The sequence below is a fragment of the Eublepharis macularius genome, chromosome 6, assembly GCF_028583425.1.
Source record: "Eublepharis macularius isolate TG4126 chromosome 6, MPM_Emac_v1.0, whole genome shotgun sequence".
Taxonomy (NCBI): Eukaryota; Metazoa; Chordata; class Lepidosauria; order Squamata; family Eublepharidae; genus Eublepharis; species Eublepharis macularius.
Window position 1 is genome coordinate 45,697,796 of NC_072795.1, and position 23,048 is coordinate 45,720,843.

The 23,048-nt window shown below is 42.3% G+C and overlaps 1 protein-coding gene across 1 annotated transcript in view; it reads right to left on the reverse strand.

The window, feature by feature from the left end:
• Positions 1 to 609: 609 nt before the first annotated feature.
• Positions 610 to 23,048, reverse strand: part of SGPP2 (sphingosine-1-phosphate phosphatase 2) — a 53,901-nt gene continuing 31,462 nt past the window's right edge. Inside the window, exons 4-6 of the mRNA XM_054982132.1 lie at positions 21,039 to 21,218; positions 19,150 to 19,239; positions 610 to 3,670 (exon numbers count right to left, since the gene is read on the reverse strand). Coding sequence (XP_054838107.1) covers positions 3,134 to 3,670; positions 19,150 to 19,239; positions 21,039 to 21,218 — 807 coding nt within the window. The 3' untranslated portion in view covers positions 610 to 3,133. The remainder of the gene's footprint in view (positions 3,671 to 19,149; positions 19,240 to 21,038; positions 21,219 to 23,048) is intronic.

Sequence of the window (23,048 nt, forward strand, 5' to 3'; positions counted from 1 at the left end):
ACCGGTGGCTCTAACAGTAAATGTTAGAGGGGCAGCACAATTTTTATGAAGATACACTCCATTAGTGGTGGCGGGGTAGTGTGGCTTTTTGCCCATGCAAGTTTTAAAAGCTCCTCCTGCAGTTTCTTTTGAGGTTTCAGGTTAACTAGGGTAGCCCAACAGATCTGCACTGGATGCAACCTTAAAAGGCAGTGCTCACTTCTAATCTCCCATGAACTATGGACTCCCTGGCTTCTCTTCAGCAAACTATTCTCACACCTCGATTGGAAAACAGGAAAGAACACTGACTGCTCTACTTGCCAGAGCTGTTAGCAGGATGTAAAAGCTAGCCATGTATCTAAACGTTCTCATGGTAAACAAGGAAACTGTGTGATTAATATGCATGACTTGTTGCAAAACGCACACTTCTCCCTATACAGAAATAAGAACTGACAAAGGGCTGTGTTGTCTCTAATTCCTTGTACAGGAAGTTATTCCTATATTCATACTTCCAAGGAGATGCTGCTTACGTACTCTTACCAAAAAAGATACTTGACAAAATAAGTTTTAATAAAAATAGTTTTGGAAACACTTAAAATTTGCAAAAAGCCAGAAATGACAAATTTTAAGGGCAATTTATACTGTACAACTTACTGTAAATTAATGATATAAAAATAGAAGTTGCAGGTTGAATCTGAGCACGTGTATTAATACAAAATAAAATAGTTGCAATATAAAGAAAGCAGCTTTGTAACCAAAAGCACACAAGATATACATATACATTTCAAAGGATTAGAAAGCCAGACACAAAATAAAGAATCTTATATTTACAGTATGTTTTCCTCTGAGGCAGAATTAGATGGCATTTCTGCAAACACAGGCTCAAGCCTGTGTTTTGCTGAGAGAAAGGCACTTATCTATAACTTTTATAATCTACCCTTCCTCCAAAGAGCTCAGGGCAGCATAACATGATTCTTTATTTTATCCTCCCAACAAACTTGCAAGTTCAGAGCAAGGTCACCAAGTGAGCTTTATAGCCAAATGTGGGATTGGAACCTAGCGCTTTCCATTTGTAGTCTGACCCTAATCCCTACAGTATCCTGCCTCAGTTGCATGGAGAGACAGATGGGCAGGAAAGAGGGATGGCTTAACCTCTCGTGCCTGCAAACCTACCACACTATCACCCCAAAGCAGTTTTTCCCAAACAGGCTCACTTCTCGTTTTGGTACAAAACTGAAAGAACACAACTGCCCGGAAGGGGGTCAGTTTCCCCTAAAAGTGATCTATAGTAACATTATTTCAAGAATACAGTCAGGAGCTCCCTGTCTCTTTTGAAGCATCTAATTCTGCCTTAGAAATTTACATTTTGATACAACAATTCCATCAGCTTCAGGTCTTTAGCCTTCATAAGCCTGTATATCATAGAACACAAGTATCACTCAATATGTAAAGGTGCTCAGAGAAATGCAAACACTTCAGCCTGGCACAAGTGCAAATACAGGAAAAGAAGGGGGATTTAAAACCACATAGTATAATACTGAAGCTGTTCCCTTTCTAAGTAATTAATTTTTTAAAATTACTTTCACACTTAGATACCAGTTAATTTCCCTGTCCTGTGAGTCTAAAGCATTTAAGGTTAAATCTAGTTGATACTGTAATATATTTGCCTTCCTACAGTGGGTTATTTATGCAAAGCTGAAACCACACAATGATTTCTGGTCATAGATTTGGGGGGGGGGGGTTGCATCTTCTTTGGCATCTCTGTTAGCTTGAGGAAGAACTCAGTGAAGAGGTTTGCCTCATCCCAGAACTCAAATACATGGGAAACTTTTTTTAAAAAAAATACAGCCATTGCAGCAAAATCACAGGTGTAGAATCCTTGCTTGAAGCTTTAAATTTCAACAGAACACTACCGTTGGGCACAATGGTAGTGATTAAGGAAAGTGATTAAGGAAAGAAAGGGTTAGGACCATTTAAAAACAGATACAGCATTATATCTGTACTTGCTTGCAGTTTCTTAGTCCTAATGCTTCAGTGCTCCAGGGCCTAGGCAATTACAGCAGCTTGGTTGTCTTTACCAATTTGGGGCAATTCTAGAACAGCAAGAACTGCTGCAAAAATGTTAAGGCTGGAAACCGTAACAGAGCCCAATGCCATAAGCCAAAGCATACTTCAGCAGGGACTCTTCACTGTCAGCTGCAGTCTGTCCTCAAAGCAGTTTGGAGCCTAAAAAATACGCTGCAGCTGGAAAATCTCAAATTATAGATAGAAAAGTAAAACTGAAGAAGAGCTGATCTACAACGTAGCGAGAAATTTGGGTCAATAATCAGATTTTTAAAAGTTCCAGAATGTGTGTGTGTTTTAAAGCACTGCTCTCTGACAAGCAATATAAAAACCTGCCACTGAAAGATGTCAAGGTGAGCCAATGTGGCACCACCTCAGCAGGGAGCGTTATGAACATCGCAACACTGATCATCACACCCTGGTAAGTGGGTGTCTCTTTCCTAGGATATGAACTTGGGTGCTTAAATCATTGTGCTAGATGGGCCTTGGTTAGGCTCAGGCTATCTAGCCAGTGCCGTACAGACCTTAAGTTTGTACTTTTCAGTAAAGCTCTTATTCTTTTTTACTGGCATTGCCTACAATGAAACTAATGGCCGAGAATCTGTCTGACATTAAGAGCGGCATCTCCTTTTCTTGACACCTTTGGCCTCTCCTCATTTTACTCCCTCTCTGAACCTACATGCTTACAGAACACTTAAAAAAACAAAAAACGGAGCATCCCTCTCTGTAAGGATCCTTTCCAATGCATTCATTTGGTGACATCTTGCTTCTGTTACAAGCAGTGTAGGACAGAGGGGACTGTTAGGTCTCGCATGGCAGAGTACCAGGCCATAGTTCAGCTAAAGGTTTGCTCAAAGACAGCCAAGTCCAGCAGCAGCTACTTGTATTCTAAGTCTGCTCATGCCAAACTGCAGCACGCATTTTATTTCTACAAAAAAGGTCCTTTTGCATTTCCAGTACTAACTATGTTTTGGATCAGTGCAGAAAAGCACAACATACCTGGGTGGAGATTTTTCTGCTGCACAACTTAGACCCTACCCCCCACCCAATGTGGACTGGGTAAAAAAAAAAAGGCCAGGCAATATGCTACTCAGTTTAAGCCTAAGATCTCATGCAGTAATGGCACCAGAACTGTAGCACTAAGACCAATGAAAGAGTAGGTTGTGAACTTATAGGGCACCTCAATTTCTGCTCGCTGTCTGGCTACAAGATCACCAACAGAAACTTTGTACCAAGAACACACTGCTCTAAGTGCCATGCTTTTAATAATCTGCCGAGTGACAACCAGTAAACAAATGCCCACCAAAAACCTTGCAAGCATCATCAAGAGCATTTCAGCCATAGCTGAAGTAGGACTGACAATTTCAGCTGAAACGTTTGTTATGTAGTGATGATTCATCCAAAATCCTATCGTTGCCCCTGCTCCAGCTCCCAAAATTGTGGTAGTGTCTGCTCTTGTAGGACTGTAATAATCAAGTCTGGGGTAGTTGTAGCACAAGAGCAGAGGCACAACAATGCAGAATATAGGGCACCAAGCACTGGTGAGCATCAAATGGTCAAGGAAATCCCAGGATGGATACGTGACTGCAATCAGTAGCCCTGAGATCAGACTGCCAACAATCACATCCTGAAAAGACAGACAGAAGATGAGTTTAAACATGCAACGTAGTCCAACTTTCATTTAACAGTCTTTCTCCCACACTTAAAATCAACTATTTCCTAGAAGTACACTCAACAATGTTGCTTTACAAACACAAGCTGTAGAGATGATAAATGCATTTAGCTGTGAACCATTAATAAAAGTAACTGAAAGAAGCACAGCCAAGTAATTGGCTAAAAGTGTTAACACATCTCAGGACTTGCAAATACTACTTTCTTTGTTTTTTAAAAGGACCCACCACCCTAAATCATGGAGCTGGAAGGAGGGTCGTCTAGTCCAACCCCTGCAAAATGCACAAAATTCACAGTTCTCACCCCCATCCCCATGACCACCCCTGCTCAATGCCAAGAGGAAGGCAAAAAACTGCCTCTCCAGGCTGCTTACAAAATAAAATTAATACTACAGAGTAATAGAACAGCAGCATAAGAATAATCAACATACAAGCCATAAAAACTACATTAAGGAGCCTAAAATGATACTCATAGAAGCAGACCATAAATGCAGCTAAAAAACAGATGAATCCTCAGTGCAAACCTGGGTTGTTGTTTTTTTAAAAAAAGTTTTAGCTTGGCACCTAAACAGCATTAGGATAAATCCCAGGCAAGCCCAAAGGAGGAGAGCATCCCAAAGGCAAGGGGCCACTACTTAAAAAAAAAATCCTGCCTCTGGATGCCATCTGCCTCACATCTACATGTGGATACACACAAAGCCCTGAGAAGAGGATCTTAATTGGCCAGCTGGACAGGATACTGGAAGATTTGCCCCAGACTTCATCTTCATCTTGAACAACTGGGTAAGAATACAGCCTGCTTGTTTTTTTCTTACATGCCCCAAAGTAAAAACATAAGCTCATATATAAATCAGTCAGGAGAGAAAACTTGCTTTGTACTCAGAAGCCCTCCCCCTCTATCGTTTATTTCTATTGTCTTTTCAGTATTGTAAGCCACTTTGGTTCTCCATTATAGAGAAAAACAGGATATAAATAATTAAATACTTCAATAATAAATAATGAAAGTTGATAATTTAAGAAGGCCTCCATGCCCCACGTGGCTATGACTCTGGTGCTTTATCACCGTATACTGTTAGGATAATGACTGACCAGTAAGATGCTCCATATTTTTTATTTTTAAAAAATAATATAGATACTGCTTTAAAATGAGTTGAGATTGTTCACCGTGCTTTCACTTTTTTAAAAAAGCAGGGTTGCAAGCATAGCAGTCCTTTCAGGACCAGCTGCAGGTCTTAGGAATCTGGGCAAAACCTCCTCCAGTGAGCTCGTGTGTATATGCTTAAGAAGGGCCCCTCCTGGAGGAAGGAACAGAATGTCCCAGCAGAGCTTCAAGGAGTGCAAAGACAATATACTAGGCTCTTTCCCTCTTTGCATCCCTCCCAACAATAATTCCACCTGGGTAGCTGTGTTTATCTGCAGCAGCACAAACTAATTTATTCATTTATTCATTCAACATACATACCGTCTCTCCACTTCAACTGGTGAACAAGAGTCCAATGGTACTTTCAAAGACTAATACCATTTTATTCCAACAAAAGCCACTGGAGCCCTGTTTTATTTCCCTCCCAACAGAAAGTCAGCTCCCATGACATCGCTGAAGCCTCTAAGTTAATCTTCACTTTCCGTGGGATGGGAAGTAGGAGGCCTCCTACAGCAACCTGTTTCAGCAGGAAAATAAAGCAGAGTGACACTCCTCTGCTACCCTTTAAGCCCAATGAGCATGACAGGACTTAAGGCACAGTCTGCTGCCACCTCCAGGAAGAAGCACACAGGGAAACAGCAGAGCCCAACTTATTCTTTGCAACCTCACTGGTCAGCAATACTCTTTCTACGGGAGCCCCAGGCACCTGCCCTACCAAGCTGACCTAACACTTGCTCCGAGCCTTTTAACATCAGTTGATGAATATTTTGCTAGTCTCAAAAAAGGCATTACTTTACAGTAGTCAAACTGTGGGTCATCACTCTCTCGGAGTGTGTTGCAAAGCACAAACTCCTCAGCTGTGAGAGTAGGCTTTGGGTCCTCTTTTCCCAGTGGTGTGAAAAGAAGAAAAGAGGGCAAGAGCTGCTGCATTCTCTCTTCCACCCTGTCTCACCATTCGTTCCCCAGGGCTCAGCTTATCCCCAGCCACCAGGGGTGCAAGAAGCAATGAGCAGAACCTCTGGCCATAGTATCCTGGATCACATTGCCAGTGGCCAGGTCCAAGCCAAGCTCCAAGGACCCTGCTTGCTCCCAGACAGCACTGGCACAGCAGAGAGGGAGCATAATTTATACCTGTTGCTTTTTGGACCCATACCAGTGGCAGCCATATTCAAGCCAAGTCTGGAGCAGGTCAAGAAGGCTTACAGAAGTCTATTTGGCACTTGTGGGGGAAAGCTACCCATTCTGTGTGTGCATTTTACTTCAGGTGACAAAAGATTCAGTGCACCATATTGCTTGCTTCTTGAAACACTCTGCTCATCATTTTAAGCATCCTTAGTATCAGTAACCTCTTTACTAGAACCTAAGAGCTAAAAGAAGCAGCAGACATTATCAATTCTTCACTTAGTTAAATTTATAGCCAACATCTTCTTGGTTCTTCTACACTAGCCTTTTCCTCCATTATTTTCATGTTCATATTCTTAAGAATCCGGATGATGATCCTCCCAAGTCACAGTGGGATGGATCCTATGAATCCATTCCTGTCAGGGCTGGAATGTCCAGAACCACGACTTACAGACTCAACAGGGGTGTCTCAAAAGCAGGCTGAAGCTCTACATGTGAAGTATACAGGAAAGCCATACAGTACACTTGGAGGAACAGCAGGGCGGGGAAGTGGGTATGTGAAGGTGCTTACAATCAGCAACTTGTTCCATATGGACGTTCATAGATAAATACATAACAGAAAAGCAATGAAACAGAGCCTCCTTTAAATAAGGTAGCGGTTTCTGCATACTGGTGGTGGTGTTTTTCTACAAGGTATGTATGTAGAAAAACATTACTTTCATTGACAAAGGGGACACCATTTCCCCCCCAAACTGGCCTGATGAATAATGAGAATGCTTATTGTTCTTTGCTGAGAGCTGCTGAAAATCAGTGAAAGGGGAGAGGGGAGGAAAACTGAAGGAAGAAGAGAAATAGACCAATTCAAGTTCCCAAAGGATTACAGTATCCGAGAAGAGGAGATCTGAGTCAACAGGCAAGGTGTCCCTCAATTAATGTCATCTTTTAAGCAATTTAAGTACTCCTTGCCTTTTTTCCCAGTTACAAAGGGCAAGCACAACTATCACTGCAACTTGAAACAAAACTTCCAATGACCAATTCACTGAATTAGTCTACTGTAGACAAGAATCAGAAAATCATAGGGTTGGAAGGTACCTCTAGGGTCATCTAGTTCAACCCCTTGCACAATGCAGGAAATTCACAAATCTCCCCCCGCCCCCCGTGGCTTGACTCAATAAAAGAAGTCACGTCCTCCAGTTAGCAAGATCTGAGCAAGTCTGTTAATGACAGGACATTTTGGAGGTCTTTCATTGATTGGGTAGCCATAAGTCGGAGGCAACTTGATGGCACATAATACACACAGACTACTTTCAGGAATAGATTTTCAACAAGTTTAAACAATTGTTTTCTGTCAGCACGCATCTTTCCACACCCATAATCTCACCACTTAATTTCATCATTTCTAGAAGATTATCCTTCTCTTCATTCACTTTGCACAAGAAGGATGACATATTAATAAAAAGATGGTAGAAACCACCACAAAGGCAGGAACACAGTACAAGACATACGAATTATGCATCTCCCAAATTCAGCACATGCATCTCCAGGCAAAAAAGTCTGTTACTCTAGTAATTAACAAAGAGCCTTAAACCAGCTCTGTCAGGTCAAAGCCCAATTTCCGAGACAAGCAAATGAGTGTTTTGAACACTTCATTAATGTGTTCGATGATAACATTAAAGAATAAAAATTTTAAAGGCCATGAGCACATTTGCAACCCGCTATGGACGTACAGAAGCTTCTTTTTCCAAGCTATTCAAAAAGATTCACAACAAAAACACAACAGACTGGATAAAAAGAAAGGGCTATTCTGTAACCTTTTCTGCAGAAAGCTGATAGTTTAAAGGGCCCTTTCCTGCCACATGCAAGGGGCAGGGCCCTTTAAACACCTCACAAACTAACCTTCCCAATGTCCAATACCCACCAAATTTGCAGGGGATGTAGTCCTCACTGTCCTCCGAAGACCCCCCAAGTTTCAGAGAGATTGCACCCCGGGAAAGGCATGATGCATGGGTCTCCCCCTTTGTTGTCATTTTCTCTTCACAGTGGAAAAAATGGGACTCTCTGCTGAAAGTACTTTGAAGGGTTAAAGCCAGAAGGAAAGCCAGAAGGAGTTCAGGGAGAGTTCAGTCCCTGTCGTTGCCAGGGGAACTGACTGAAAGGCCCCAGACTGTCTGGCTTGATGAACGGCTGATGAAGGCAACGAATGAGGCTTGCAATGACCACTTGTTCATTTAGAATGGAGCCTCAACAATGGCTTGTTCACAAACAGATGAACAGGCTGTTCGTGGGGTTTTTTCATTCATAATGCTGTTCGTGCCATGTCTAGTGATTACTCAATGGCTTGGACCCACTGGAGTCTTTATTTTCTTTATTTTTTATTTATTTATATCATATTTGTATTCCGCCCTCCCTGCAAGTGGGCTTAGGGCGTATAACAACGTTAAATCATTTTAAAACGTTCCATATTAAAACATTAAAACATCGTATAAAAATAGCAGCACTCTTTTGCCTGGCGGCAGCAATACAACTAATAGCCAATGATACAGCAGTACAACTGGATATAGCAGCACAGTAACAGCAGCTGAAAAACATGGAGTATGAATTTCTCACCTCTTACTTCCCAGTGCAGCCCCAAATGCTGTTCCTAGTGGACAGGAGACACTAGGGGTAGCATCACAGGGGCATTCTGGGATGCAGCAGGAGAGGGGAGGCAATTTATATACTATAACGTATATGATTAAACAAATAGTTCGGTGTTTTCTTTCAGAGCAACTTCTGAGTAATGAAGAATATCCCGAAACTACTCTACCGTGCACACACACTCAGAAGCAGCATTATTTTCTCCTAGCAGCAGAACATGGACTAGGAAGAGCATCAGAAATGGAGCTATCAGCCAAGCAGCACAAAGAAAAATAAAGTAAAAGCTTGTTTAAAAGGCCACAGCAGATCTTTCCACAATCTTTTCTTGAATCTTCCATGGATGCACAATTTATTCTGCAGCAGCAGGCAACCTACTAGTAGGTCACAAGCTAGCCTATGCTGGGAAATCTTTTGATGTAATGATGAGTTTTCTCCAAAATGATTTTGGGACAATTCCCAATGAAAATCCATATGGATATTACAGCCTACAACTCAGACAAGAGCAAGTAATTTGCTCACAAATTTTCCTTGTAACATGTTAAGAAGTTATAATAATAGTAACTGCACATATATACTGCTCTTCTAGACAGAGTAGTGCCCACTCAGAGCGTTGAACATAGTGTTGTTATTATCCCCACAATACTGCTGGGGAGCTGGGGCTGAGAAGAGTGGCTTAACCAAGACCACCTGCTGAGCTATGGCAGTAGTAGTATTTGAACTAGCAGAATGCTGATTCACAGTCCAACCACTATGCTACAGCAGCTCTCATATGAAAAGGAAGAGTAGCCTCCAAACCAAAAGATACACTGCTGACAGAAAGGAGTTGTAAAAAGTAAAAAAAAAATCCATTAACATGTGGATTTGTGTGCCTGAACAGCAAAATTCTTGAGATTCTGTTAGGCCAATAGAAGAGTCTACAATGTGTGCACAGAACACATTTAATTGAAAATATTACCAGGTTCACCACTTCTGCTCAAATTACAACTCTTCACATATGATGTTTTTATGTGTAAAAGAAGTTTTAAGTCTAACCCTAAACCTTAGTGTGATTTTATCAAATATTTCCAAATACAGACATGTGCCTTAGAAGTACACCTGACAGCTGCACTGGTTCTGGCTAGAGATACTTGGAACACTCACTGGCTTGAACAGGGACCTAATTTTTCAATAAACTGTTTGGCGCTCATGCCTGTTTGACATGAACAAGGCATCTCAGCTTTGCAGAGCAAGATCAATCAGCAGGGCTGCCAACTCTGGGTTGGGAAATTTCTGGAGATTTTAGGGGTGGATCCTGGGGAGGGCAAGGCCCTTAGTGGAGTATAATGCCATAGCATTCAGCTGGGTTTCTGAGAGAGCACCAGGGCCCTCCTGGAGGCTGGTAATCCTACCACTCAGCCTGTCCTGAAGCTTCACACCAGTTTCCTGCAAAGCAAGAATATGATGAGAAGGACAGAGTGAGGAGAACAAAAGCCAATCATTTTCATTTCTCCTCACCCCAAGCCTTTCCCTGCATCCCCAGCAGCAGAGCAGAACAGAAGCAGAATCTTAGCTAATCTCAGCTGACTGGCAGCTTTTAAACTTCCCCCTCAAATTGGGTGTCTGCAATTAGACTGGAAGTATACACTATCTGGAAATGTGTAATCCGTATTAGGAGCCCACAATGAGATTTTAGCTGAGATTTACTACCTGTTTTCATCCCACCCCATGGTTAGCTAGTTTAATCTAAATTGGAAATACATCAGATCAGGTATGACCAAGAGTCAGGAATCTCCTTCCTTTGTTTTTTATGCCTATAACGGTTGCTGCTGTTAGTATATTGTTGTTTTTATGGGCCATTATTAGGATGATCGCATTGCCTTAAGGACACTGCACTTATGGATGGGTTTTAGTTTCTGGCTCTAATGTTGACTTGGCTTTTAAGGTCCTATAGCTGTTGGTTAAGTTTTACTTGGCCATTTCTGTTGAAGTACGTTTTTATGTAGTTATTGTTTTAACTAATATGCAAGCTGCTTCAAGCATAGGGTTGCCAGCCTCCAGGTAGTGGCTGGAGAGCTCCCGGAATTACAACTGGTCTCCAGACCACAGAGATCAATTCACCTGGAGAAAATGGCTACTTTGGGGGGTGGACTCTATGGAATTTTGCCATGCCAAGGTCCTTTCCCTCCCCAAACTGGACTTTCTCCAGGTTTCACCCCCCAGATCTCCAGGAATTTCCCAACTCGGAGCTGGCAACTCTATTCAAGCACCTTATGCGGAGAGTGCTTTTCATACAAACAAAATTCTGTCTCTTCTTGTGGCTTAGTCTCCATTTATGTTTTTCACATAAATAATAAATAATGACGTTGTTACTGTTGCATACCATGTAACAGTGAATGATGTGGACATAGGCTAAGCCAGCGGCCCATAACTGTATTATGAAGACCCTACATTTCCTACATTTGGGAGCCAATTAGGCAACGATCATCTGTTTCGCATTGTATTAACCATCTTCTTTCTTTAAATTCTACTGCATTAATTAGCTATTGGGGTATGATATACCCCAATTAAGATACAGTTTTAAAATATATGACTGATTTGACAGTGACTCTAAGTTAGCAAAAAATTAAAATTTGCTCCTTGTACTGAAATAAATCCAACATAAAAGTGAATGAGGTCAATAGAACCCCACACTCTAAACCTTTTGAGTTTACAGGAAGTAGGTAAGCCACAGAGAAGCTATAAATTAGCTATGTGTTAGCACTAACCATATATGTCATTATAAGAGATGGAGAACATCTTTCGATCATTTAAAAATTATTAATAGCAATTAATGCTTTGCAAGGGCAGTTTGCAAGAATGGAAACTTGACTCAATATGCCCATTAAGGAGCCTGCTCAATATGCCATATTAAGGAGCCTGCTGTTAACAGCGATTAGTGAAGGGGGCCAAAATAGCCTCTTCAGCCGAACATTTTTTACCTCTAGCACAATCTTGCCAGCTAAAAAATCATGTTGCATCTTCACACTGTGAAAGGCTATCGGTTATGTAAAGAACATACAGCTGTATTAAACTTGAAAGCTGGTAACCATGAGGTATACTAACTCCTACAAAAAGAGCCTATACATATTAAAATAGTACATTATAGCAACAAAATGAGTATGATTCCATAAGCCTAAGTATATTCTGCTTTCACTTCCCATTCATTCTACAGGGAGCCATTAATGCTCCAACTGGGTTCTATTAGTCACCATTATTTTCTTTAAAGTAAACTGGGATAGGGATAAAGAGTAACCAGAGAGGAACAAACTGACCCCATTATCCTTAAGCAATACGTGAGCATAAAGCAATACAGGTCTGTTAAAAAGGTTTCAGAACTGAGTTGCTTGTATAACTTCTGGAGTACCATGCAATCCCAATGGCAGAGCACAATTAGAAAGGCAGCAATCTAAGGTTTATTTATATTTTAATTATTTAAAATATTTATATGCTGCTTTTCCACCCAAATAGGGTCCCAAGGTTACAAGTCTGTACTAGACACACGATTGAAACTACTCTCCACATCAAGTCAGCCATCTCTCCAACCCAAACCAAAAATGATACTCCTTTAAATATAAAAATAGTTCAATTTAAGTTGTTCTGTCTATTGTGAGAATGTCTTAAGATTATTCAAATATATCATCAGAAAGCTGAACTTCAGTAAAGTTCTTCCTGATGTTTTTGCCCTTCATTGTTGCCTACAATATTTCATAAACCTAATTGTGGGTTGGATTCAGTGCAAAATTTCCATTTGGGCTGCAACTCTTGCACAAGCAGAAATGCAAGAAAAAGACCACAGCAGCAGCTTGCACTAAGTCAAGCTTACTGCATCCCTGCAGTTTGCAACAATTTCTGGAACCTATAATATATATATGGAGCAAAGTGCTCTGTGTTTCTCAAGATCTTTTGCAAGCAGAAGTGCACTGAGTCTCAGTCGAGTGGCACCTTTGAGACTAACAAGATTTTCCAGGTGTAAGCTTTCGAGAATCAGAGCTCCCTTCTTCAGCGTCTTGGCCTCTAAGGTGCCACAAGACTCAAATCTCACTATTCTACGGCAGACCAACATAGCTACCCAGCCAGTTTGGTGTAGCAGTTAAGAGCGTGGGACTCTAATCTGGAGAACCGGGTTTGATTCCCCACTCCTCCACTTGAAGCCAGCTGGGTGACCTTGGGCTAGTCACAGCTCTCTGGAGCTCTCTCAGTCCCACCCACCTCACAGGGTGCTTTGTTATGGGGATAATAACATACTTTGTAAACTGCTCTGAGTAGGTGTTAAGTTGTCCTGAAGGGCGGTATATAAATTGAATGTTATTATTATTATTGTTACCCAACCAAAACTGCACTGAATCTGTTTATATTTCCATTTGCACATCACTGGACCCAAGCCTGAGTCTATAATATATGGCTTCTAAGACTACAAAGAAGGAACCAACCTGGATTTTCTCAAGTTCAAAACTGGTTAGTGAAACACTTCAGTAGAATGAAGAAAATTACAACAGTGAAAGACAATGTTGTGAAAATAGGGCCAGAAGTGGCAATGAGACTTCTCTTCTACAGTCATTTGTCTAGTGGCAACTTCCTGCCCCTCTCCTCCCCACCCTTCTCCTCCCCACTGTACATCCAGAATGGAAGATTTAAATATCACTTACTGTGAAGTTTCCTTTCTCGGTGGTCTGGGAACAGGTCAGTCCTTACTAATGGGAAGCGACTCCTCCTCTCCAGCACAGGGTCAGTCGATCTGATTGATCCATGGATGGGGAGGGGCTTCCTTGGCTCTTCAGTTCTTTCCCAAGCCTTGAGTCCCTGTGAGCCTCCATAGTCAGCTCATAATTCCCCTCCACCTTGCTGCATAGATTCTACTTACTAAAGTTAACACAACTTGTAAAAAACAGTAAGTTTCCTTCTTGTTACCAACTATGTACAAAATCCTGTTTCAATACTTGTATTCCTAATTGACCTCATTTATAATAGACATACTTCAGCACACTCTCCTTCTGTTAGGTGGGTAGGACTGACCCACTCCTGGACTACCAAGAAACGAAGCTTCACAGTAAGTGATATTTAAATCTTCCATTCTCCGGTGGTCCAGAGGGAGTGGGTCAGTCCTTACTAATAGGATGTATAAAAGCGATGTGTCCCAGGGAGGGTTACTTAACCATCCAGATTTAGAGAGTGTGCTGCAGTACTCTTCTCCCAAAGGTGGCCTCAGCTGAGGCTATTTTATAGTGCCTAGTAAAGGAGTGAACTGATCTCCAAGTCGCTGCCTTGCAGATCATCTCCAATGAGGAACAGGATCTATATGCAGCCAAAGTGGCTTCCCCCCCCCCGAGAGAATGAGCTGTGATTCCTTCTGGTGGTTCCACCTTTCTAGCCTTATAAGCCAAAATAATATATTCTCTAATCCACCTGCTTAAAGTAGTAGATACTCTTTTCCCCAGAGATGACTCTCTAAAAGGGACAAACATTGATTCGCATTTGTGGAAAGATTTAGTTCTATCTATATAGAAGCAGAGGGCACAGCAAACATCTAGACAGTGCCACTCCCTTTCCTTTTTATGCTTGAGGTTGGTACAAAATGATGGTAAATTTATGTCTGCACCCGTATGAAAGGTAGAATTAATTTTGGGGATAAAGGTTGGGTCTGGTCTTAAAATGACCCTGTCATTGTGAAAAATGCAAAGTTCTTTATCCAGTGATAATGCATTCAGCTCAGATACCCTTCTAGCCAAAGTAATCCCCACTAAGAAAAGCATTTTGAAAGTTAATTCCTTTAGGGGACACATTGCCATAGGTTCAAAAGGCTCTCTTGTCAACGTCCTTAGCACTACGTTAAGATTCCATGTTGGGAACCTATGAATTTGAGGTGGGTTAATTAGAGGCGTACCTTGTTAAAATATTTTAATGTGTGGGTGTTGTGTGAGGGACTTCCCTTTCCTACACCCCCCTATAGCTGCCATAGCTGCCATTTGCCTCTTTAAGGTACTTGTGCTTAGACCTTTGCTCAGGCCTTCCTGCAGAAAAAGTAAGACCTCATTAACGGATATTGGCAGTGAGTCCTTCTGTCTGCTTGAACACCAATTCCGGTAAACTTGCCAAGTAGCATTATAACTTCTGCTGGTAGATTTTTTCCTCGAGGCTAACATGGTTGAAATCACCTCCTCTGAGTAGCCTAGCTGTCTAAGTTGGTGGCATTCAATTTCCAAGCAGTGAGATGAAGTATCTCTGGATGTGGATGTAGAAGGGGCCCTTGTGTTAGCGGATCCTTCCTGATGAGTAGGTGCCAGGGTTCCAAGACTGATAAGCTCTTCAGATCCTGGAACCATGTCCTCCTGGGCCAATGTGGTCCTATCAGTATCATCTCTGCTCATTGTTCTATGGCTTTCTGTATCACCCTGTGGATTAGTTGAATCGGTGGAAAAGCATACACAAGACGTCTTGGCCAGTCGCAGTTCAGAGCATCTGTGCACAGAGCCCTTCTTCTGGACATGACTCTTGGTACCTTACAGTTTTGGCCGTTGGCAAACAAGTCCATGTCCAGCAGGCTGAACTTGTTGCATACTCTTTGGAAGACTTCCCTGTTCAACATCCATTCTCCTTGATCTATCTTTCCTCTGCTTAATCGATCCACTAGGACATTGTCCAGTCCAGCCACGTGAACTGCCTTCTGGGATCGGATGTTTCTCTCTGCCCATCTTATTATGAGGCTGGTTTCTTTGTGTAGGGTCCTGAACTTGGTCCCCCCTTGTCTGCTCAAGTATGCCTTTGCCATCATGTGGTCCGTTCTTACTAAGACATGGGCTTCTGTCAGTTGACTCCTGAACTATAATAGTCCATTCCTGACGGCTCTCAGTTCCAGTAGGTTCATACTCTTGGATTTCTCATTCTGTGACTAGGTACCCTGGGCTGTCCTGCTCTGTGAGTGAGCTCCCCAGCCCCACCGACTGGTGTCTGTCATTAGCACACTCTCTTCAGCTCCCTGAGAGGGACTCCTAACTGGAACCTGTCTGGATCCATCCAGCACTCCAACACCTGAAGGATACTTCTTGGTACTTTGACCAAGCTATGGCTCTCTGATAAGGAAGCAGAAAGCAGGAACCATTGAAGTGGTTGTGTATGGAATTTGCCCATTGTAGCACATCCTGACAGGATACCATCATGTCTACCAGTTGTGCCAGAGACATAACCTCCTGATACTGATTCTTCCGGATCTGTGAAATCAAGGACTGCAGCTTCCTTTGTCTCTCTAGAGACAAGAACATTCTGTCCTTTACCATGTCCAGTAGAACTCACAGATGAACAATTTTCTGCAGTGGGGTGAGGGAACTCTTTTTTGTGTTGATAACAAATCCACACTTCTCTAGGCATTCCAATGTCCTTTTTACTGCTTCCATTCCCGTCTGCATGGAAGCTGCCTTGATTAAGATGTTGTCGAGGTAAGGAAAGAGTGATATCCCTTGCAATCTCCCATCAATGTTACCAGTACCTTTGTGAACACTCTGGGCGAGGATTTGAAACTGAAAGGGAGTGAACGATACTGGAAGTGCCTCCTGTCATAACCAAAACAGAGGAATCTTCAATGTGCATTCTTTATGGGGATGTGAAGATAAGCCTCCAAGAGATTGATGTAAGCGAAGAAGTCTCCCTTTTGGATGGCCGTCACAATTGTTCGAAGTGTCTCCATCCAGAACTTGCAAGTCTTGATGAATTGATTCAGCCACTGAAGATCTAGAATGGCTCTGATGTCTCCATTTTTCTTCAGGACTATTAAGAAGGTAGAGTAAACTCCTTGGTTCCTCTGATGTGGTGGAACCAGTTCTGTTGCCCTGATTTCGAGTAGGTGAATTGTTTGTAGTAATAGCTGATGTTTTTGGTTGCATGGGTTCCTTGATAACTGAAAGACGGTTCAGTGGCATTGATCTGAATTCCAAAGAATATCCATTTGTTACTGTGTCCAAAACCCATCTGTCTGAAACTATTTGATGCCATATGACCAAAATTCCTGTAGCCTGCCTCCTATCTTGGTGATCACTCTTGGGGCATCATAGTCATGCAGACATCTCTTTCTTCTGTGATTTGTTGTATTGTCCGAAGGCTGTGGATCTATTGTCCGATCTGGACCTAGGGTGCCATTGTCCTTTAGGGGATCTGGAGGTCCCATATCTTGAAACCCTCTTGGAGTCACGAAAGGACTGGAACCTCTGTTTGTGCTGTGGGTCTTTCTTTTTTGACAGAAACACCTTCTTCCTCTTTTTGTCTTCCACTAGATACTTCTCTAATGCCTCACCAAAGAAGTTAGTCCCTTTGAATGGGATTGCTGCCACCTTAGCCTGAGCCGAAGCATCTACCTCCCATTTTCTTAGCCATGTGTTCCCTCCAGCCATGATGTTGAATCCCATGGCTCTAGAGGAGAATTGGAAGGCATGCATGGAAGCATCCGCAGCGAAGGCCATTGCTAATGCAATTTTCTTGACCTTGTCCCTGATCTCCTTCGGGACGTTACTCTCCACTGCAGCTAAATCTGACTCCCAGGAGAAGGTTGCTTTGGTGAATAAGGAACCAGTCACTGAAGCTCTAATTGATACTGCTGAGGCATCAAAATTCCTATGTAATGCCTGTTCAATTCTCCTATTGCAGGGTTCCTTTTGATTCTCCTATTGCAGGAGCCCGCCCCCATGGGAAGCACAGAGGTGGTTGCCAGGCTAGGCACCAGGTCATCCACAATAGGCAGTTTGATTTCCAAAGCCACATCAAGAGTAAAAGAGTACAACTTGGAAACAATTGGCTGGCATTTGATTTTGCTGGTGTCTCCCATTCTGCCTTCATGATGTCATGGAAAACAGCAGGTAATGGCACGCCAGGTTGTAGACTGCCTTTCTTAGGCAAAGCCCTTTCTGACCCCTGTGGAAAGGCAGAACCTGTGTCCTTTTTATCTGGACATGTTGGAGTAATCTCCAGAACCCTCAACACTTTGGGTAGAAGTCTGGCAAAGACCTCCTGAGGGAAAAGCTGCACCTGTGTTGTAGCCATGCTATCCTCTTCTTCCTCTAATAGCTCTCCCTCCTCGTTGATAAAGGACAGGTCTGACATCTCAGAGTTTGAGTGCTCATCTTCCAAGGTGCTATGTTCTCCATATGTGGAAATGTCTTCCTCCCTTCGTTTCTTAGATTTTGGCGGGAAGGGTGATGGCCCCCTATGCTTGTCTGTTTTAGAAGGATGTGCCCTTTTAGGTTGCCTGCGTACCCTGTCTGACGACAAAGCCCATTAGACCATGATCCTTCAATACTTCCTTAAATTCTCTCCTCATTTCAGAGCCAAGCCAGGATAAGAGGTGAGCTTTGACTTCCTGACTTGTAGGTTCTGATCCAGCACTATTCTCCCCTTCATCCCCTGGGGACTGATGAGAGAAGAGTGAGTTCGGAAAGCTAGGGAGGTCCAGGTCACAAAGGACTCCCCCTACCCCCACAGCGGGTGTTAAGCCTGCCTTAGCAGCCATTAGCACTTTTTTCTCGCCAAGAAGGACAGTGTTCAGTCAATGGAGACCAATTTAGAAAAGATAGGAAAGAGAGGAAGGGGCCATAACTCAAACTAGCCAAATGTGGGCTGAAATAAAAAAGAATCTGGCCTTGTAAGGCTTCTTACTGCCTCACCTGCCGGGCAGCCGTCCCCCCACGTGCAGAGAGGTATCTGGACAGCCTTGCAAGAGCTGTAGCAGAGGCTTCTCAGCCCAATGTTACTCCTGCCGGCATCTTCTGACTCTACTGCGTCCCCTGAGAGTATAAGCCAATGGGGGAGATTTCTAGCCCAAAGGCTGAAATCCCATGTGGGAGTCTGTGTGAAGGAAGCTAGGCTTGCCTAGCGCTGTCGGCGTTGCAGCTCACTGACACTTCGATCCAACGCAAGAGATGAAAATGGGGATGGGTCAGGCTGGACGCCCTTTCTTCCCTGACAAGCCTTAACCGTCTCCTTTCTCTCCATGTCTTTTTCTTCTTCTTCTTTTTTGTGCTGGGATCCCATACTTGACGGAGCACTAGCAGTCAACATCCTGCACCTAGGCAGTGCCAGGAAAAACTGAAGAGCCAAGGAAGCCCCTCCCCATTTGGGATCAATCAGATTGACTGGCCCTGCACTGGAGAGGAGGAGTCGCTTCCTATTAGTAAGGACTGACCCACTCCCTCTGGACCACCGGAGAAAGCTACTGTTGTGCAGTGCTGTCTTCCAATAAAGATTTCCCCTGAGGGGAAGCTGCTGATACTGTGGTGCTAAAGGAATTGCTCAGTTTGGGGGAAGGGGGGAGTTTACAATTTGGAACATTCAAGATTGATTTATTTACGTAAACAGTATTAGAAGTGCAGGAGGGACACGGCAGAAGTTGGGTGAAAGGAAGTTAGAAAAAGTTAATTAGAGAGAGCTTTACTATAATATTTTCCCAGCATTTACTTATTATATACATCACAGTATACACACAGTATAAACACAGCAACATATGGTTATATGCACCATGGTACCAGAGACAGATCTTACCAGCACAGTGTGCATTCCAGTGTAAATTCTGCTGAGGCCTACCAGTGTTGAAAATAAAAAGGCTCCCATCAGTCCTAGCTCAAAGGGATACTGCAAAAATAAGGGGGGAGAATTAGCAGCCATCATTTTGAGCACTCGTATGTATCACACAATCAAATAGACACTAGACATCATTTATGGCTGGTCTACCTCTAGGTCTCAGAATTTAGTAAATTCTGGATAACAGTTGTGTGAATTAGCTTCCCAGATAAACTAGAATAAAAAATCTAGTAGGGGCACATTTACATTTCCTTCAGAACACCATTACTTGCAATCTTAGGAAAGGACAGGGGCTGGGGAAGGTTGTGGCTCAGTGGAAGAGCCTCTGCTTTGCATGAAGAAAGTCCCCGTTTCAATCCATGGCATCTCCAGTTAAAAAGGACTAGGTAATAGGTGATGTGAAAGGCCTCAGCCTGAGACCCTGGAGAGCTGCTGCTAGTCTGAGTAGAGAAGACTGACCTTCATGGACTGATAGTCTGATTCAGTATAAGGCAGTTTTGTGACTGAAAAAAATCAGCTTTTTTCTCAGGCCTAGCAACACAAGAATTTAAAAGTTATATCACATTTACAAACTTATATTTGTAATATACACACTGCACAAACAAAGTTGCCTTATATTTAGTAAGTCCATTGGTTTACTGAGGTCACACCATATATTACTTAATCCTCTTCCCCTAGAGATCATGTTCTCCTGGTGAGGGTAGGGGATCTCCCACTCCCAGCATTCTCCTCCCCCCCCCCCCGCCGGCCACGGCTTACCTGGCCAGTGGGGGGGGGGGCGGGATCGGGCTTGGGAAAGATGTGAGGATCGGGCTTGGGAAAGAACTTCCTTGTCATGCTGGGAATGACATCATTCCTGATGTGACAAGGAAGTGAAGTCCCCCACACGGGGCCAATTTAGCAACCCTATTCCTCCCACAAAAGATATGCCAGGAATTGAACCTGGGGATTCTGCAAGCAAAGCAGATTTTCTGTCACTGAATTATGCCCTCTCCCCAATGACAGACATCCATTAGAAGTAGATGCAATAAGGGAAGATGGTATTCTTCCCTAGCTGTATTTGAAATAATGCTACTATGCTTATTCCTAAATAACTACTGTCAAAAATTGTACAGTTGAAATAACGTAGTCTGCAACTGACATTAAATAAGTTAAAAGAAATAAATGGAAGTTGATTCTGAAGAGCACTAAATGAATATCTTCCAAGGTGAATGACTGGATAACAGAATACCAAATGAGATCCAGTATACCATGTGATAGATATTAGGATAATTATTCTAAATTCACACATATGCTATAAATATGCAGGAATGAGACCTTGTAGTGAAGTGTTTCTGAATGAGCCAGACTACTGAAGAGGCAAATTCAATTAGAGGGAACTATTAGGAAAGAGATTAAAAATAGTGCTACAAGCATTAGGATGCTATTATATAAATAATAGGTTAGTCTTTTAGGACAGGCCCAGTTAGTCTTTAGGCAATTGGAAAGGAGTAAACAAGTGGGACAAAGGCATTCGTTCTGCAAGCAAAGCAGATTTTCTGTCACTGAATTATGCCCTCTCCCCAATGACAGACATCCATAAAAAGCAGATACAATAAGGGAAGATGGTATTCTTCCCTAGCTGTATTTGAAATAATGCTACTATGCTTATTCCTAAATAACTACTGTGTACTGAATGTCAGATTCATTCTCAGCTATTGCGAGGCAATTATCAACTGAGAAGTTTGTCTAAGATGATGATGAAGGGAGAGGAGGGAAGAATACACTAAGCCTCATTGTTTCTAGCCACTTAATAGCAGGGTTAAACTTCTTCTATTTTTATTGGTTTGGATGGGTGACAAAGTTCCTACCTTATACTGGTTCACAGTTGCTGCAACGAAAGTAAATGAGATGGCAGTTGCTGCCATTGCATGTGTGGATGGCATTCCGTATTCTGCACTTGTTCTTTTTTCAAGCTTCACAACAGGCGGTGAATAAGGGCGAGGCCACTTTAGTAGGTCCTTTGAGACTTGACCAAGGTACATAACCACCTGGAGAGAACAAAATGTATTGCAGAGGATTTGCTAATACTAAAAAAAGAGGAAAAAAAATCAAAAGCAGACATCAAGTTTCAATCCAATTCTCAGTTACATAAACCAAGTACTCCAGCACCAGTGTGACACTATCAAAGTCAGCCATTACTAATTTTAGAAGTATTCCATTACAGCAACAAGCAAGAGCAGCAGTCCATTATACCATATTTCATCAAGTTTTAATACTGGAAGTTCAACTACTTTGGGAACTTTCTGGCAACATTACAGATCGCCCTGACAAAGCATAGGCGAAACACACAGGGATGGTTAAGTTGAAAAAAATTATTTTTCCTACTGCACCAATTGTTCTTTGGTTTTTTGTTTTAATACTGAAGGTACAATACAAAAAACATAAATCAAACACATTTCTATGAAGAGACTTTAAGTGCTGGATCCAAACCAAGTATGCTCACAGAAAGAGAAGCAATCATCCTCATTTATCTCTAATGTGGTTGCTGAAACCTTCCCTATCTTCCAGTTTTGTCAGGTTCCAAACCAATAATTATAAAAATCACCAGAATAAAACACTTAAGACCTAGCAAAGATTAGAACAACTTCATATGACTAGAAAACAATGCTGACATCCTCCAGGAGGCAGCTCAAGATCTTCAAGAATTTACACATACCTCCAGCTTTACACAGTTCCCCTGGAGAAAACAGCTTTGGAGGGTAGGCTCCACATCATGATATCCTGCCGAGGTCTCTTTCACCCACTAATCCTGCCCTCTTCAGGCTTCACCACTCTCCTACTCCCAAATCTCCAAGAATTTCCCCATCCAGAGCAGGCAATCCTGCCGGAAACCCTTTATCTATTAAAAAGCCTATCTGAATAATTCAGTCCTGAACTGCAGTCAGAATGCTGAGAATGTTGAGACCTTCCTGACCTGCACAGAAGGGCTATTTCACCACACATCAAACACACAGATGTAATCTCAGCATCATTGAAGGAAAATGTATATAAAATGTTTTATAGGTGGCACCTAACCCCAGTTAGGCTAGCTAAATCTCGCCTAAATATGTCAAATAATTGCTGGAAGTGTGTGAAGACACCGGGATCTTATTACCATATGTGGTAGACATGCAAAAAAGCAGTGGAGTTCTGGAAGATGGTGCATACAATGTTACAACAGATACTCATGACTCCACTACCTTTGAAACCAGAACTCTTTTTATTAAACCACACATCGGTCCCGGTCAATAAAGAGCAAAAGCATTTGATGCTGAATATAATTACAATAGCTAGGATTGCATATGCGAGACTTTGGAAGATGACAACTATCCCAACACAAGAAAACCTGGTCGAAAAAATACTTGAGACGGCTGAAATGGACAAATTGTCGAGTTTATTGAAAGAATCGGACATTACAATCTATAACGACATTTGGGAGCCTTTTTACAAATGGATGCAAGATAAGTTTGGAGAAATTTCAACCAAGATGTGGTCCTTTATGGACATTATAGAAGATAAATGGAAAAATTTGCAAATAGAGAGCTGATTAGCAGAATACTAAGACATGTATTAGAGTGAATGGTGCAATGTAATAGATATAGATGCAGAGGAGTTAGCCATGTTATTCTGTAGTAGCAAAATCAAAAAGAGTCCAGTAGCACCTTTAAGACTAACCAACTTTATTGTAGCATAAGCTTTCGAGAATACTGTTTTGCATTGCTCTTCCAATGGTGAGACAAGTTAATACTTTGCTCATCAGATCAAGGTCTTGTTTGAGTGCTGTTATGTGGGCAGATTACATCTCTGTGTGTGTGTGTTTTAATATATATATATAGAGA